At 47.3% G+C, this 19,163-nt stretch overlaps 1 protein-coding gene across 1 annotated transcript in view; it reads left to right on the top strand.

Moving 5' to 3' along the window:
• Positions 1-18,930, top strand: part of MAML2 (mastermind like transcriptional coactivator 2) — a 148,264-nt gene extending 129,334 nt beyond the window's left edge. Inside the window, exons 3-6 of the mRNA XM_083609592.1 lie at positions 8,096-8,287; positions 10,770-10,881; positions 14,547-17,720; positions 17,972-18,930. Coding sequence (XP_083465718.1) covers positions 8,096-8,287; positions 10,770-10,881; positions 14,547-15,538 — 1,296 coding nt within the window. The 3' untranslated portion in view covers positions 15,539-17,720; positions 17,972-18,930. The remainder of the gene's footprint in view (positions 1-8,095; positions 8,288-10,769; positions 10,882-14,546; positions 17,721-17,971) is intronic.
• The last annotated feature ends 233 nt before the right edge of the window (positions 18,931-19,163 follow it).

Genomic DNA, 19,163 nt, shown 5'->3' on the forward strand with positions numbered 1-19,163 from the left:
CTCATCGCTGAGATCTTTTGGACTTATTGCTTTGTCACCTGAAGGCTACCGGAGTCATTTGTTGATTTTAGCTGCATGCTGATGCTATCTTTTCTGTTGAGTTGATGTACAAGCTTGGAAGGGGATCAAAGCTCAGTGACGCAGAACGCATGTTTTGCACAGGGGAAGGCCCTGAAAGCACAAGTCGGGGAGCTGTTAACTGACCAGGGATCCCAGGCATGTTGTTGAAAAGCACAGGTTGTATACAGGTTAGCCATGATTAAACTAATTGAAATAAATGGGTTTGGTGGCGCTGTGGGTTAAACCACAGAGCCTAGGACTTGCCAATAAGAAGGTCAGCGGTTCGAATCCCCGTGGTGGGGTGAGCTCCTGTTTCTTGATCCCAGCTCCTGCCAAACTAGCAGTTCAAAAGCACATCAAAGTGCAAGTGGATAAATAGGTACCGCTCCGGCGGGAAGGTAAACGGTGTTTCCGTGCGCTGCTCTGGTTTGCCAGAAGCGGTTTGTCATGCTGGCCACATGACCCGGAAGCTGTACGCCAGCTCCCTCGGCCAATAAAGTGAGATGAGCGCTGCAACCCCAGAGTCGTCCGCGACTGGACCTAACAGTCAGGGGTCCCTTTACCTTTTATAGAACTGTAGTGTGGATTGGGGTACTGAAGACCTTGTAGTGCAAGCCCCTGTTTGATGAGGAAAATTTCTAGCCCAAGGGCCGCATTTTGTCATAGGCAGCTTTCCAGGGGCCAAATTCCAGTGGTGGGCATGGTTGGGTGTAAATGTGGATGGAGCAACAGATACGACTCTTTACCTTTGTCCACTAGGTTGTAGAATTGGAAGGGACCACGAGGGTCAATCTAGTCCAACCCCCTGCAAATGCTTTACCGACTGAGCTATATAGTTCAGCAATGCAGAAGTCTGCATGTAGACTCAGTCTCCTGATGGCTTGGGGAAAGCCCTGGGGAGAAGGGGACTTTCATTCTCGGCAACCGATTCATGTTGTAAGACCTAGTGAAGATGAGCTGCTGTGCTCAATAGACCTGACACACAGCCCAGGGAAGATCATGTTTTTTGCTAATAAAGAGTTAACTCCAGCTTTGAACGGTGTGATTTACTGCAGGCTCACTCTTTGGCAGGAGAGTCCCAAGAGCCAGGCAGAGATGCCTGGAGGGCTACATTAGCCCCCTGATTAGGGCCGGCCCAAGGCATTTTGCTGCCTGAGGCAACGGACAAGATGGCGCCCTTCCCCAAGGCACACACGGAAGCCAATTGGACTGGTAGTTGAACCTTACTCCAATACTAGTGAAAGGACAATGTCTTCCACTGCACTTGAGGGCAGCAGGCTATTGCAGGTGGTACAGGGCTCTCATAGCTCTGGCCACTCCCCGCTCCTCAGCAACTGCCGCCTGAGGCAGCTGCCTCACGCTGCCTCATCGTAGGGCTGACCCTGACCCTGACCCTGAGATTCCCTACCCCTGGGCTCCTACACTGACGATTCAAACCCAGCGTCCTACGTGGAAAGCTCAAGTATTGTACCTGGTATCTTCTGCATTTGAAAGCATGAACAGTGGTACCTCAGTTTACAAACTTAATTCGTTCTGGAAGTCTGTTCTTAAACCAAAGGCGCTCTTAAACCAAGGCGGGCTTTCCCTAATGAGGCCTCCCGCCACCGGTGCCCAAGGTAAAGTTCGCAAACCGGGACACTACCTCCGGTTTTGCGGAGTTTGTAAACCGAATGGTTCGTAAACAGAGCTGTTCTTAAACCGAGTACTGCCACTGTACTCTCTCCCACTGAATGATTGCCCTTTCCTCACAATGCGAGGAGAAAGATGGCACAATGTAAAACCTCTGGGTGCCCAACGGTTACACAGTTCCTAAGAATAACTGCTGCCCCGTGTTTTCTTTTTTTTTCTCCCTCCCACCCACCCCTCTTTTTGGATTGCTGGAACGAACCGAGGATGGCCTCAGCAGGACAAAATGTAGATATGATCTCACTGTCAGGCCTTGAGCACGAGAAGAATGTGTAATGAAACGCGGGCATGCATACCTGTGGTTGGGGTGACTGAAAGGAGAGAGGGAAGCGAGCAACTTTTTCTGTTGTTAATTTCCAAACTCTGCAAAAGAGGACAATCACCAGTCAGGCATGTATTATATCAGGCCTCAAACATCTTTTTATTTACTGTAAGGTGGGAAAGATAATTTTACCTCCCGCTTTTCTTCTCCTCCTCCTCTTTTTAAAAGACAATTCCTTTCAGCCATATTTTCTCCCTTCCCTGGAAGAAATGGTGCACGATTATGGCAAAGAGGGAGCGTAAATGAAACAACTGAGTCATGCAAACACACATTACTCTTGGCTCGAGTAATCTTCCCTTCTCTATCTCAGTTCCTCCGTGCCGTATAAAAGATTACTTTAATCTCTTAAGAACATGACGGTGTCAGAATATTTTCTTTCTCTCTCCGCTCCTTTCCTGTTCACCTACACACACACACATACACAAGTATCATTTCATTGCGTTTTTTAAAATTATATTTCCGTGCTGCTTTTCACTGACACAACTCACAAAGCTGCTCACATGCAATAACAATAATAAGGACACCGCAGTTGCAACATGAATCACATAGAATAATCAACCATCCATCGGTAGTAATTACAAGTCGTCAGCAAAACAACCCCCTTCTATAAAACACTATTAACAAAACGACTAAAAAAATAAGCTAAGCAGCACAACCACAACAAAAGTCATGTTATAAGGTTCACAAAGCACGACAGCATAATCCACAAAACAATATTAGCGATGTTAACAAACTATCAACCGATAACAAACCAAGCATGGCCCTTCCTGTCCTCCACCCAGGCAAGTGAGAACCATAGAATAGCAAAGTTTGGAAGGTACCCAGGGGTCATCTAGTCCAACCCTCTTGCAATGCAGGTATCCCAGCTAAAGCATCCAAGACAGATGGCCATCCAGCCTCTGGTTCAAAACCTCCAAGGGAGGAGAGTCCACAACCTCGCAAGGGAAGCTCTGTCGAACTGCTTTTATCATCAGAAAATGCTTCCTGGTGTTTAGTCGGAATCTCCTTTCCTGTAACTTGAAGTTGAAGCCATTGGTTCAAGTCCTTCCCTCCAGAGCAGGAGAAAACAAGCTTGCCCCATCCTCCGTGAGACAGCCCTTGGGATAGTAGAATCATTATCAAGGACATATTCCAGCCAGGCAAATATACTCTCGGGGATTTTGAAGCAAGGCTGGGTAAAGTGTGGCCTGAGAGGTAGCAAGGTCCAGATCAAAATACTTGGAGGGTTTCTTTTGGCTCCTGGGCTTGTGATACTCCTTCGCTGGTGCAAACTGGAACAAGAATGACCTTTGGTCTGGCTCAGCAAAGGACCAGTGTTCCGACTCCGCTTTCTATATTCCCATGAGACCCCTTGGTTTTAACTGATCGTATGGTGAAGGTAAAGGGACCCCTGACCGTTAGGTCCAGTCGTGACCGACTCTGGGGTTGTGGCGCTCATCTCGCTTTATTGGCCGAGGAGCCGGCGTACAGTTTCCGGGTCATGTGGCCAGCATGACTAAACCGCTTCTGGTGAACCAGAGCAGCACACGGAAACACCGTTTACCTTCCTGCTGGAGCGGTACCTATTTATCTACTTGCACTCTGACTTGCTTTCGAACTGCTAGGTTAGCAGGAGCAGGGACTGAGCAACGGGAGCTCACCCCATCGCGGGGATTTGTACCGCCGACCTTCTGATCGGCAAGTCCTAGGCTCTGTGGTTTTGACCACAGCACCACCCGCATCCCTCGATCTTATGGTGCCCTGCCCTGATATCGCTCTCTGGTGAGGGGCAGCTTTAAAATATTTGAGATAGATAAAGAAAAGGCATCTTGCAAAACAACAAAAAATCTCTAGGGAGGTGGAATTGGGACATTGACTTCCCACGGAGAGGGATACCCAGAAAGCTGGGCTCTCCTCCACCCCACTTCCCAGCGCAGTGGGTCTTTCCTTCTCCTGAGTTGGTGGGAGGAACACACCTCAATTTGCAAGAGGCCGCAACAGACGACACAGCCACACTCTGGCAGCCTCCACAGGGAAGCTTCTGCCAAGTCAGAGGGGTGACTTTGTGGAGATCACGGTTGGATCTGTGCCTCTTGGAGGCCTTCCCAAACCTCAGACAAGGAACCTTTTGGGAACGTTGCCTGAGGTTTCGCAGCCCCCAGATCTGACCTAAAATGTCGTTTAGGTCTCATCCTGAGTTTTTGCTTTAATTACCACACGGTTTCAGTGAGGTTCTTCCTATTGCATATTTTAACTAGGGATGTTTGTGTTTTAATGCTTGGCTCATTGAATTCCATCCTTGTTTGTTTGTTTTTGTTTTTTTAATTAAATTTTTATTTTTATAAAAATAAAAATAAATTTTTATTTTTAACCCTCCTTGCTTGCTGCACCCCAGTTTGGTAAGAAAGTAAAACAGATCATCATCAGTTATAAGCCTGCGTATTGAAGAAGACCCTAAGCAAAGCACATGTTTTGTCTTTTAAGATTTAGGGGCAGCTCACTAGGAGGAACGCAGGTGGCGCTGTGGGTTAAACCACAGAGCGTAGGACTTGCCTATCAGAAGGTCGGCGGTTCGAATCCCCGCTACAGGGTGAGCTCCCGTTGCTCGGTCCCTGCTCCTGCCAACCTAGCAGTTCGAAAGCACGTCAAAGTGCAAGTAGATAAATAGGTACCGCTCCGGCGGAAGGTAAACGGCATTTCCGTGCGCTGCTCTGCTTCGCCAGAAGCGGCTTAGTCATGCTGGCCACATGACCCAGAAGCTGTACGCCGGCTCCCTCGGCCAATAAAGCGAGATGAGTGCCACAACCCCAGAGTTGGCCACGACTGGACCTAATGGTCAGGGGTCCCTTTACTAGTAGCTTACTGGCAGAGCCTCTGCATTGCATACAGAAGCTCCAAAGTTCAATCTCTGGCACCTCCAAGTAGGGCTAAGAGAGACCCCCTGGCTCTGCTGCCAGTGAGCGTAGGAAATATTGAGGTGGATGTACCAGTCATCTGACTTGATACAAGGCAACTTCCTGTATTCCTATGATTCTTGCTTTCAGACACTTTTACCCAGAGAAAGTGATGAAATGTTGGCCCACGGGAATTCAGAAGTGTGTGTCGTTGTGCATTGTGGACATTTTATAAAATACAATAAATGCAGCCCTGTTTGATCGCGCATGGGCACCCTGTAGCCCAGACAGGAAATATGTCAGACTGCCCCGGCAGGAGGCTGCACTGAGCACGTGCAGAAGCGAACAAGACACCACTTCATGATTCATCACGGCCAACCTTTGTCCGCCTTTTAAGGCTTGACAAGGCTGGTGACGAAGGGCTGCTTTGCCGTTGCTGTTGCTACGTGATCGCAAGAGCAAATCTGGAGCTTGAGAAAGGACGCAACTCTCTCTCTGGGGTCCTGATTATCTGTCCGCCATCTATTTCACAGGCTTCAATATATGTCTTAATCACCAAGGTTTCTAAGCGGTGTACATTAAAAAATTACAAAAAAAGCATATGCAACGGATAAAATCAATTATCATAAAGAGAGAAAAGGACCTTGAATGCCTACTGGAATAGAAAGTTCTTTGTCAAACACCTAAAATTCAGCGGGGAGTTGGGGGCTGGTTCAGTCTTAGCCGGGAGGGAGCTCCACCAAGTCAGACCCACAATACTGAATATATGGCTTCTGGTGGTTATGAGCTGGGCATCTGAGCCATGTGGAGGAGCAGGGCCAGAGACGTGTGTGTGTGTGTGTGTGTGTGTGTGTGTGTGTGCTGCCCAGCTTATATGAAAAAAGCAAAGTGCGGTAGTTTCTGGAGAAATGAAATAATTTTTATTCCTTAGTTTTGCCATAAACTTCAGAGCAGTGAGTGGGGGACATCTGCACTGTCTGTGCAAAGTGAAACCAGATGAATCCCATTACCGGATATAAAAAGACAACAATATTAAAGGAAGAGCATAGCTTGGAAATGGAATGCAAAGCCAATGTTTAGCCATAATTTTCCTTTCAAAGTTTGCGCAAGACCTTAGCAAACAGCAACCTTAAAATATCTTGCAACCTAAGATTAATCAGTCACCCACTTTTTAAAACGTCTCTTTAACCAATTGCTCTCACCCCCGCTGTGTACCCAGCTGTACTGGTTCCTCTTTGAAAATGGACTTTTCAAATCTGATGCAGGGGCACCATTAGATGGAGACAAAAGGAGCCCACTGTTGGTCACTGCTTGGACCAGGAGGTCAGTTTTGTCCCGTTCCATCAGTTTCCCCAACTGTGAGACATTTAGGGCTCATCCCCACTTGTCCCATGACTATAAAGCACAGGTCTGTCAGTTTCCCCCCACCGTGCTCCTTTCCCATGGAAAACCCACTCTTTAGTGCTAAATTGGAGCAAATGTCAATCTGGAAAAACCCTGAATTTCCATTTGTTCCAACTGAGTGCAAAAGAGCAGTTTTCTCCAGGGGGGATCAGCAGGACCTGAGGAAGTGTGGATGAACCCTTCGTTTGTCCCATTGAATTGAATGGAAGCCACTGAGAACTAAAGGTTCCTTGACTAGAGTGAGCTGCCTTGTTAACTGCCTAGCCCTGTCCATGGTTCTGTTTCTTGGTCACGGTAGAGTGTGACAGAGATAGAAACTTTTTTTGAGAGAGAGAGAGAGAATATATTTTTGTGGTTTAATTTTTTTGTGATTTTTAAATGGCTTATAATGTTGTTTTTGAGTTGTTGCTACCTGCCCTGGGATCTTAGGGTGAAGGGCGGGTAATTAATTAACACAAACAACAAGCAATGGTACAGGTTGCCTAGCGAAGCACTGGGATTACCTGTTGGGGAAGCCAAAGCTGCATCTTGCTTAGTAGATCCTGCATTGATCAGGAGGCTAGACCAGATGATTTACACAATCCCTTCTGACTCTATAATTCTAGTACTTTTGGGATGTGTTACAGTCTCTGGGCACAGATACACATTGCACCCTAATTTCAGATCCTTGGCAGTGACCATCAAGCACAACCCTGCTTTGAGCTCTGTCTGTGGGTCATGCTAGAGTGTAATGGGGTGTCGGCAGAGCTGGGAGGAATAGTGGGAAATGGCTTGAGACAAATATAGTGGTACCCCGGGTTAAGTACTTAATTCGTTCCAGAGGTCCGTTCTTAACCTGAAGCACCACTTTAGCTAATGGGGCCTCCTGCTGCTGCTGCGCCGCCAGAGCACGATTTCTGTTCTCATCCTGAAGCAAAGCTTTTAACCCAAGGTACTATTTTTGGGTTAGCGGAGTCTGTAACCTGAAGCTTCTGTAACCCAAGTTACCACTGTAATGAGAGATGATGGTGATGATGATGATGATGATGATGATGATGATGATGATGATGATAATAATAATAATTTATTATTTGTACCCCGCCCATCTGGCTGGGTTTCCACAGAGAGCAAAAATACACTAAAATGCCACACATTAAAAGCTTCCCTGAACAGGGTTGCCTTAAGATGTCTTCTGAATGTCAGGTAGTTGTTTATCTGTTTGACATCTGGTGGGAGGGCGTTCCACAGGACGGGCGCCACTACCGAGAAGGCCCTCTGCCTGCTTCCCTGTAGCTTTGCTTCTCACAATGAGGGAACCGCCAGAAGGCCCTCGGCGCTGGACCTCAGCAAAAAGGAGAGCAAAAGGATAGCAAATAGTCAGATAAGTTCTCCACCCCACAGAGAAGAAAGTTTCAGAAGTGGGTCATGCTGCAGTAACTGTGTTGATGGTTTCTGTTGATGTAGCCACTGCTATATAATCACACTTATTTCTACAAACAGCTATGGCGGCTCTCCTTTGAGCTCCTGTAAGCTCCTGTTAGAAAGCCACGGTTTTCTGCTGCAACCACAGGAGTAGTCCTGTAATTTTCCCTTGCTTCTCTTAATTTCCTCATCTGAGTTTCTGCTGCAACCGTCCCACGGCTGAACGAAGAAGGCCCCATCTTTTAATCAGCCTCCAAAAGCCTGAGGAAGCCCTGGTTTTCCTTTTTTGCCCATGCGCATCTTTGCGAGCCTTTATCATCCTCTTTTTTCCTTCTTCTTTCTTTTGCAGGATCAACACTCCGTGCTGAGCCAAAGCGCAGGCCCCAATCCAACGTCAAACGCTTGCACGAATCCAAATGCTGCGAGCGGCTACATGAACTCACCTCAGCAAGCTCTGCTGAATCAGCAGCTGAAGCAACAACTCCGTCTGCAACACCAGCAGCAGCAGCAGCAGCAGCAACAAAAGATACTAACTGAAGCAGTAAATTTTCAGATTCCCTATTTTATTTTCTATGTAAATCAGTGTCATGTAGAATTCAGAAGCTGGTATTGCGAAAACAGCTACTGGGCCATTTTTAGTCTGCCCATTTCATCTGCTCTGCCTTTTATTTGGAGGGTGAGGGAAGCTCGCACAGGAGCAAATGGGAGCTTTTGTTTTCCATGGGAGCTTTTGTTTTTCCAATGGGAGCTTTTTTCCAACACAGATTGCAAGCGTGGGGCGCCATTTCTTGATCAGGAACACAGTGGGTGGCAGAGGGTTGAAGGCCCACCCCCATGCCCTATGCTAGCGTCCCAATCCAGACTGTTAAAGTGCAAATAGATTCCCTGCACCAATTACACACGGGTGCAATTCCCACAACAGACCCTCCCGTGGATTTAGAGTAGTGCAAAACCACAGCCAGTGAGTGTGTAAAGATTGGGGTGTGCTGTCTAGGTTAAACTTCATGCGGAATGCACAGCTGTCATACTCTGAGTCATACTCCGCTTTGTCCTTTCGACACTTTCCGGTGTCTTGTATTTTTATTCTTATTTTTGAAATAATTTTTATTTGATTTTACAAGTATAGAGTTATAACAACACAAAATACATATCCATATTTGGAGATTTCTCGATTTCCCACATTCCCCTCCATGGGTCCTATTATAAACCTTTTCCACTGCATATTATTTCATTGTCCAAATTTTATATCTCTCCAGTTTATCCTTAATATCATCTACATTACAAGTGTTATTTCAATCCTGCTAATTTTTTCATCTGCTTACAGTGGTCTCTCAAGTAAATGACTCTCAAGTAAATTATGAACTTTTCCCATTCTTTATTGAAGCTTTGGTCTTCTTGGCTCCTGAGCTTTCCGGTCAGTTTTGCAATTTCGGATAATCCAACAGCTTAGTTTGCAGTTCTTCCCTGGTAGGGACTTTGTCGTATTTCCATCTCTGGGCTAGTAGCATCCGTGCGCCTGTTGCTGCATACATAGAAAGTCTTTTCTGCTCCTTTGGTTCCCGGTGCCTTGTGGAGTTGCCTGCAGCTCCTTTGAATTGGGGATGCAAAGGAATTAAAACTGCCACACCTTTTGCATGTGCAGCTTGTGTTTGTTTGTTTTTTTGCCACCCAGCATTGGTCCCTTCTCCCCTTTCCAACCTTGCAGTGATTCCTCAGTGCAAATTAGCAGCCTGACACAGGGCGGTTGGGGAGGCTGTACGTTCAGCCATAAGGAAAGCAGGTTACAGGGCAGCCAAGTTGCTGGCGCACAGCAGCAAAGTTCCATTTCCTTCCTCAGCAGATGCTGGCAGCGCAGGGGGACCACCCATGCTCAGTGCCTGCATACCTTCAGGCGACACTTTCTCTGCTTACTGGAAACCTCTCGCAGACTGCAGAGCTGGGCCGAAAATCCCTTCCTTCTGTAGGCAGAGAGAACTCCTTTTGACAATCTGCTGAGAGGGAAAGAGAGGGAGAGTTACGGCATTTGAAAAACCAGTTTTTAGCCAATTCGTGCTGCTGGCTTCTCCCCTCTCCCCTTTTTTTGGGGGGGGGGTGTTAGCAGGGAAGTTTGCCAAGTATGTCAAAAGTAGGCATGGATCTTAGCAGCCAGAAGACCAAAGTCCCAGATCCAGCTGGCTTTCTGCAAGCCACCCTCTCTTTTTTTGTACCCCATCTGCAGGCAGTATGGGGATAATAAGGCCGGTCTACCTTGTAAGGTAGGGGACGCGGGTGGCGCTGTGGGTTAAACCACAGAGCCTAGGGCTTGCCGATCAGAAAGTCGGCGGTTCAAATCCCCATGATGGTGGTGAGCTCCTGTTGCTTGGTCCTTGCTCCTGCCAACCTAGCAGTTCGAAAGCATGAAGTGCAAGTAGATAAATAGGTACTGCTCCAGCGGGAAGGTGAACGGCGTCCCCGTGTGCTGCATCTCGCTTTATTGGCTGAGGGAGCCGGCGTACAGCTTCCAGGTCATGTCGCCAGCATGACTAAGCCGCTTCTGGCGAAGCAGAGCAGCGCACGGAAACTGCCGACCTTCTGATTGGCAAGTCCTAGGCTCTGTGGTTTAACCCACAGTCCCATTATTATTATTATTATTATTATTATTATTATTATTATTATTATTATTAGTTAAATGCCTCCCATCTGACTGGGGTGCCCCAGCCACTCTGGGTGGCTTCCAGCAAAATATTAAAAGCACAATCAAACATTTAAAGCTTCCCTGTACACAACCCTCATCCTCTTTTTGCTGACCTAACCAGTTTCCTGACACCCCACCTGATGTCATATGGGAAGGTGGCAGAATCTGTACATCAGAAACATCTGCAAAACCTCCCCATGCTTCCTCCTGCGCCATGGCCTTGAAACCGGCATCGCAGGAGTCTCCCCTGAATACAAAAGCCGTTCGAGCTGCGTTCGTATTCGGATCGCTCGCCTTTTGGCTAACTGAAAACATGGGTTCACCTTCTCTTTTCTTTCTAATCCTGTAGGAGAAAATGACTCCGCAAGATCAGCTGAACCGGCACTCGACAAGGCCCCCACCAGATTATAAAGACCAAAGAAGGAACCCGGTCAACATGCAGCAAACACATCAGTATTCAGGTAAACACGCTTGAAGGCAGCAGTAAACAAGAGGACAGCTGCCAATGACTCAACTGGTTTTGAGTACAGTTGTACCTTGGTTTTCGAATTTAATCCGTTCCAGGAGTCCATTCATGTTATGTACTAAGCTTGGATCCTAGAACAATAGGCAAGTAGGATCCTAGAATGCAACAACTGATTGGCTTGCAGGAAAAGACCAATCAGGCTCCAGGAGGAAGTTAATCAGCCTATTAGGCTGGTAGGATCGTAGAATGCAACAACTGACTGGCCTGCAGGAAAAGACCAATCGGCTCCAGGAGGGAAGCAGAAGCAGCCAATCAGACGGGACTCATTGTGTAAATAATGTATATAAAAGCCTGAGGTTTGAGGGGCAATTCAATCACTGTTTTACAAGCTGCAATAAAGAGCATGAAATCAGTACAGGACTCCAAGTATATTTCAGTTTGACTCCCGGAACAGTTCGAAAACCAAGGTGCGGCTTCCGATTGGCTGCAGGAGTGTCCTGCAGCCAATCAAAAGCCACACGGACATTCGGCTTCTGAAAATCGTTCAAAAACCAGAACAATCACTTCCAGTTTTTGATTGTTCATGAGCCGAAACGTTCGAGTTCAAAGGCGTTCGGCTTCCGAGGTTCCATTGTATGGGAAATGTGGCCCTCTGCCCCACTGACAGTTCGCAACCCCACCTGTCTCTGGGTTCAGGCCAGTGACCCGTCTAGACCAGCATTCTGCTCTCACAGTGGCCCACCAGATTCCCGCAAGAAGTCCACAAGCAGCACTTGAGTGGGACAACACTCTACCCTCCTGCGGTTTCAGAGGTGGCATGTATTGAGAAACACGCCGCCCCTGAAAATGGAGGTGGTGTTGAGGAAATTTAAAATGGGTTCCTAGGCTGGAAGTATCCCCCGCCTCTTAATGGTCTGCAAAATATACTCAGAGTCGAGAGTGGATTTCATGCTCTTTATTCAGCTCATAGTGGTGAGGAGGAATGGAAGTTCCCCCAGAATGTCTGCTTTATATACATTATTTACACAATGGGCCCCACGTGATTGGCTAATTCTGGGATTCTCCTGTAGGCCAATCAGGTTGCGGATTCACTTCCACCTGGAGCTGGATTGGGTGGCTCCTGTGGACCAATCAGACTGCTACATTCTGAATCCTATTGTTCTAGGACCAACCAGACTGCTGCATTTTGGATCCTATTCAACTCAGTACATAACAGTCTGGCTGGAGGATAGAGAGGGATGTGCATGCATGTGTAGAAATTAAGCTACCGTGCAAAGGTAAAATTTGCATTCATCGCTCGGCTCGCTTTTGCCTCTCGCTCCACCCACCACTGGCATTTGTCCCTGAGAGGGGCATGCAACCCTCAGGCGGAATAAGTCTCTCTGCCCCACTTACGAAGGGTGCATGTGACGGACATCTATTTGCAAACTAAGGGTGCTTGTCTGGAAGCCAGGACTGGTAAACCCTACTCAGACCTTATTAAAATGTGCAGGAATGTTTGCACTGGCTCCACCCCACCCCATCCCCCGGCCTCCATGCTTTGGTTTTCTACGCCTTTTCCACCCAAATATGCATATGTGCATTTTTATTTTAACTGAAACCGTATTGCAAAATCAACAGACACGTGCAGTCAGATTGTTAGCTGCGTTCCACTCTGTGTGTAAGTCTGGGAGTAGCGAATAAGGTCGATGAACTTGGAAATGCAGACTGAACTAAATCCTCTGCCCTCCCTATCCCGGACTGGGGGCCCGAGGGGCTGTGTGCCTCACCCCTTGCGTCGATTGTCATTCCTGGGCGTGAATTTATAAAACGACACATCCCCCAGTATCACTGACTCACTCCTCTTGGTATCGAAGGTCTGGTAATGTTTTCTGCTCGACGCTAATTGGAGTGAAATTTCTCCCCATCTGGTCTAAATCAGTGTGGCCAAAAAAAGGGGGGAGGGTGCTAAAAATAGCAAGCAGTTCAGAGGGGGAAAAGGAAACTTTGTCTTTGGAGTGAGATAGAAAACCAATGTCCCAACCGCGGTGCCCTTTTAGGCAACTCATGTCTCTACCGAAAGAATATAGGGCTTGCGAGTCAACATGTTCCAGCTTTGCTTCAAGAGACTCCAAAACTCTTTGGTATCTTTTGCTACGTCTGGAAGGTTGCTTCATTCCAACGGCGGAGGAGGCAATTCTAGCCAGAATGGTGTAGTGGTTAGGGCGCCATTGAAGCTCACTGGGTGACCTTGGGCCAGTCACTGCCCCTCATTAGACATCCACCGAAGCTGAACTTTGAGGGATTCAGCTCAGATAAAAGTTAAACCAAGGGTGCCAACTTGAATAAAATACTGGGGAGGGACCAGGTAAGCCCCACCATCCATAATGGATCATGTGATGCAGTACACACATGCCATTTGAACGGCAATGCCCATCAGCTTTGGGGTGGCCGTCCCCCTCAAATATTTTATTGGGGGCCCGAAGGGACCTCGGCCCCTGGAAACCGCAGGAGGGGAGAGGGCTCTTGTGTTCAGGTCCTGGTTGTGAGCTTCCCAGAGCCATCTAGTCGGCCACAGTGAGAACAGGGTGCTGGACTAGATGGGACATTCACCTGACCCAGCAGGCTCTTAGTACAGTCTTATATTGCAATCCCATTTCTTAACCTTTTAGCATATATTTGTATGGTGGTGGTGCTGCAGTTGCAGCCCACCTTAGCTCAGCCACAACCTGGTAGTGGGTCCCAACCCAGCAGCGGAAGACGAGTGCTCTCGTTTCCTAATGGGACTGTCAGTTCTGTGTCCAGGGCAGCTGTCTACCAGCTCCATCTGGTACGGAGGCTGAGACCTTACCTGCCCACAGACTGTCTTGCCAGAGTGGTGCGTGCTCTGGTTATCTCCCACTTGGACTACTGCAACACGCTCTACGTGAGGCTACCTTTGAAGGTGACCCGGAAACTACAACTAACCCAGAATGCGGCAGCTAGACTGGTGACTGGGAGCGGCCACCAGGACCATATAACACCGGTTCTAAAGGATCTTCATTGGCTCCCAGTGCGTTTCTGAGCACGATTCAAAGTGTTGGTACTGACCTTTAAAGCCCTAAACGGCCTCGGTCCAGTATACGTGAAGGAGCCTCTCCACCCCCATCATTCTGCCCGAACCCTGAGGTCCAGCTCTGAGGGCCTTCTGGCGGTTCCCTCACTGCAAGACGTGAGGTTACAGGGAACCAGGCAGAGGGCCTTCTCGGTAGTGGCCCCTGCCCTGTGGAATGCCCTCCCATCAGATGTCAAGGAAATAAACAACTATCTGACTTTTAGAAGACATTTGAAGGCAGCCCTGTTTAGGGAAGTTTTTAGTGTCTGATGGTTTATTGAGTTTTTAATATTCTGTTGGGAGCCGCCCAGAGTGGCTGGGGAAACCCATCACCATGATGATGGTGATGGTGGTGGTGATGATGATGATGGTTAGGGACCAACACATAATTCTCTCGTGTTCCAAGGACCTGGCAGGGCTAAGAGAAATGTCCAGAGAGTTGTGCTCCTTTTCCTCTGGTAGGGTTGTGATGGGATTCTGGTGGGAGGGTTTCCCATGGATGCTCTGGCCCATGGGTCCTGTTCAGAACCTAGAACTAGATGACCGATAAGAGATTTTCCTTTCTCCTCCCGCCACCCTTTTCCCAGGTGGATCGCCAGCCGTGAGTGCCAGCTCCAACCTCTGCTTTTCCAACTCAATTTCAACTCCCAGCCTCTCGCCGCAGGCGTCCGGTCTTTTGACCACCACTCACGGAGCCAGAATGCCTTCCCTCCCGACGACACGCCACATGGTCTGCTACGGGAACATTCCTTGCAGCCAACCGAGCGCGTACAGCGTGGCTGCATCAAGCGCAAGCCAAGTGTCGCAGCACAGGAACCCGAATCAAATGATCCCCAGCCAGCAAAGCAATTCCACAGTATCTCGGCAAGGGCCTCCGGGGCAAGGCAGTAATAATAGCCTGTCGGCATATGACGGCGGGCCCGGGATCAGCTCTCAGCAAGGCAAACTCAGCTTGAACCAAGGGACTTCTTCTGCACCAAGGCCTCTGAACGTCATGGTCAACTCCAATTCGGCAGCTCAGACCTGGGCTTCACAAGAAACAGGAGCGAAGCAGCAGGAAACACGCAAGGCCGTGGGGTCCCCTTTCCCCGCGGGCAGCCCCTATACAAACCAGCCGCTACAGCGCCCATCTGCCCACCAGCAGTTTCCCCAGCGCGCCATGGGGCCTGCTCCTAACCAGCTGGCCACCCCCCAGATGAGAACACCAACGGGCCAAATGAACCAAACTCTAAATGGGCAAGCGGCTGGGGCGCCAAAATCCCTGGGGGCAAGGCCTGGCCAGGTACGGGCTCAGACAGTGCCACACTTAAATGCACCGGGGGTGAGTATGGCAGCGCCAAACTCCTTGCTGTCAAACCATTTCCCATCTAGTAGTAGCCAGGCTTCTGCCAGGGCCTACCAGGGAACCGACCACACCAGCGACCTGGCGTTTGACTTTCTGAACCAGCAAGGCGACAGCATTGGGCCGGCCCTCAACAGCGACCCGGACTTCATCGATTCTTTGTTAAAAACAGAGCCGGGTAACGACGACTGGATGAAGGACATCAACCTTGATGAAATCCTAGGTGGCCACTCCTGAGGCCGAGCAGCAGGCGGTTGCAAACTCACAGAGCGGGTGGCGGCGGCAGCGGTGTTTGTTTTTTTTAAGGCCCGAAAGCCAGGATTGCACTCCACAAAGTTTTTCAGAGGGAACGTGTCTTTGGAGTGTTTTCAAGAAAACCAAACTTTGCTCTCCCGATGGTTGAAGGGGTTCCTCGTGGTCCGCAATGAGGAGCAAAATCAAAAAGGTGTCTCCGCCCGTTCAAAATGTGTAGGCCAATCTTCATACCTAGAAAGCTAAGCAAGAGCACAGGAGGAGACGTCGGTTGCTTGTCCTACTCTTGTGTAGGCTACAGCTTGTGTAGGTGTTTGCTTGGGCATGCAGACACGCAACCACAAATCTTGAACAGAGAAGAAAAGGTATACCCCCAGATAACGCCCAGCCTGAGACTGTTGAGTTAATTTATCAGGAGCAGCTGTGAGGAATCGGGAAAGTGCATTGATCGAGTGCATACTTTTTATAGAGAGGGTCACAACTTTTATTCCTGCCACAGGTAAGGTCAGAATGACCTACCTGAAACCCTGGAAGACCACAGATTGCCTGTGTAGACAAAGGCAATACCTTGGTTTTCAAACAGTTTAGTTCCCAAATGTTTTGGCTCCCGTACGTCACAAACCCGGAAGTGACTGTTCCGGTTTGCGAACTATTTTTGGAAGCTTACCGCAGCCAATCAGAAGCCGCAATTTGGTTTCCAAACGTTTTGGAAGTCAAACGGACTTCCAGAACGGATTCCACATTAACAGTCATGGCTTCCTCCACTGCCCCAAGGAATCCTGGGAGGTATAATTTGTTAAGGATTCTGGGAAATTCGCCATGGCGAAACTTACCAGAAGAATTAAGAAATCAAGATAACATTCTTTATATATATTAAAGAATGGAAAAGGTTTATTGATTATTTACAGATAAATTGTAAACAGATAAGAACATTGGCAGGATTGTTTTAATAACCTGCAGCGTCATAAGAGTGTATATTTAAAGAAGATGAATAAATGAGCAAATTAAGTTAATTGAAATATGCAAAAGATATTAAAAATAAATTTAAGGAACCACAGAAAGAGAAGGAAGTCAAGCTATGAAATGTCAGAATGATTGTAAAATTAGTGAAATGTATAAACTTGAAAAGTATAAAGTTTTTTTTTAAAAGGGAGGGGTTCTGGGAAATGTTAGGAAACCACACACACACACCTGAGCTAGAGTTGTCCAGTTGGTTTAACAACCAACTCTTCTTCCCTGGGAACTCTGGAAATTGCAGTTCTTTAGGAGAAAAGGGTCTCCTAACAACTCTCAGCACCCTTAAGAAACTGCATTTCCCAGGATTCTCTGGTGCTAAAGTGGCACCATAGATGTATAGTGCAGATGTAGCCTTGGAATGAAGCAGCTCCCTGTGCCAGATTATTGAAATATTAATGCCTCCATCCAAGGCAGCTACCAAGTGGCTTTGCTGCCTGCCCAGTCTCTTCCTTATAGAGCAGAATAAATACTGAGTACCAAATTGATTGAGGATTAGAGAACTTGAGCCTAAGATTTAACTAATTAGCTCCAGGGAGATGTGTAATATTCAGCCTCTCCATCCCAACACAAACACACCTGGCTACATTACCTTTCACCTCCGAAAGCATCCTCTCCACAGCCGGACCATCCACAGGCCGGATTTATTTATTTTTATTAAATGCTTTTTATTGGTGTTTCATTTACTACAAACCCACAGAATACAGTAAAATTCAACAATCATTTACCCACATTCTTTCCCCACACTCTGCTAAGCATTGACTTCCTTCCCTCGCTTCAACAGGTTTTCTCAGGTCATTTACTTTTCCACAGTTTCTTATTGTATCCAATCCTATCTACATCATAAGATTTATTTCAGTCCTGCCAGAGTCTTCAAATTTCTACAGTTATTATTTATGTACTCCATAAATTATGTACTCCAATCTTTTTGGAATTTTGCTTCCTCCTGATTTTGGATTCTACAGGTCAGTTTTGCTAGTTCTGCATAATCAACCATCTTCGCCTGCCACTCCTCTATTGTTGGTAATTCTGGTACTTTCCATTTTTGGGCTAACAAAGTTCTGGCTAACAAAGTTCTGGGCCGGATTTAGAAGGCGATTGGGCCCGATCTGGGCCCCGGGCCTTAGTTTGCCTACCCATGCCTTACACAGTGGTACCTCTGAATACAAACAGGATCCATTCCAGAGCCCCGTTCGCATCCAGAAGCAAATGTAACTAGCGACAGCATGTCTGCGCATGTGCGTGTCACTTTTCGCAGCTTCTGCGCATGCGTGTGACGTCATTTTGAGCGTCTGTGCATGCGCGAGCGGCAAAACCTGGAAAGTAACGTGCTCCGTGCGGAGCGCAACTCAAACGCACTCAAGATGAAGCATATTCAACCTGAGGTATGACTACTGTATTGAGAGAAAAGGGGGAATTCAATTTGTTCCTTCCCCCAAAGAATCCTGGGAGCTGCTGGATGGTGAAAGGTGTTGGGACACCCATCATAGAGAGACAGTTCCCAGCACTCTTAGCAGACTAAATTTCCCATGGTCCTTTGGAGGGAAGCCATGACTGTGACAGTAGTTTGAGACTATATCCAACAAAAGTCAGTTGGGATGCTGCGGCAGCGAGCCGCCCACCATATTTATTATCAACAATGCTCCCAATGTAGCATCGTTCTGGGGCATTGTGGGTGATCAAAATGATGAGCGGCTCATAGCCCCAGTCACCTTTTTAACACTCCGGTTGCAGACCCATAGCAGCTCAAAGATGCTAGACTACCGATTCTGAGCATCTGCTTCTGAAATTAACCAGAGTTGTGGAACTGCCACGGGCTTGTGCCTCTTTCCGTTTATTTCAGAATGACACGGGCGAGAAAAGTTACCCCTTGATGGCACCTTCGTGATTAAAACGGAAACACTGGGTTGTGGGGGTTTTTTAATGAATTAAAAACAAAGGCAAACCCTGCAGTTTTTTTATACCGTTATATATCTTCTTTGTATCATTACAGTAAAAAATGCACTACCCTTATATTTTGCATTATTGAATCAGGAACTCTTCTCAGTATTGGGTTGTAAATATATAGAAACTTTTTGTAAACTTTTGTACAAAACAAAATGTAATATTTTGGTAGGAATACTGAAATCATATTCTTTGGGTTATATTTATACACATGTGGAATAAAAGTGTACTGTCCAAACTTTGTATTTTATACAGAAAAGGGGAAAAAATGCTTACCTTTTGTATCTTAATATACAATGTTGTTGGTGGATTTTTTTTTCTTTTTGTATGATATAATTGTTTTATTTTCATTCTGAGACTTAAGAAATGGCTTAAAAGGAGGCAGGAGGAGAATCTCAAAATAAAAGTTGAGGATCTGATCTCTGGCTTTGTAATGGCACCTCGAACACTTGCCAAATTCCTTAAGTGCGCAGCTCATTCTGAGAAAGCAAAGAAGGCTGTAGAAATCTCTGGGGAATTTGATTTGGTGTTCCAGATCAAATTTGCATCAGGCTGCTTCCTCAAGACCTGTTTCCTCTTTGCAGCACCTGACCATCTTTCCTGGAGCTGAATTAGGGCTTCTTCGCACGAACATTGGAATAACCCTGCTGTG

Source organism: Podarcis filfolensis (assembly GCF_964270895.1).
Source record: "Podarcis filfolensis genome assembly, chromosome: 4".
In the NCBI taxonomy this organism is placed as follows: Eukaryota; Metazoa; Chordata; class Lepidosauria; order Squamata; family Lacertidae; genus Podarcis; species Podarcis filfolensis.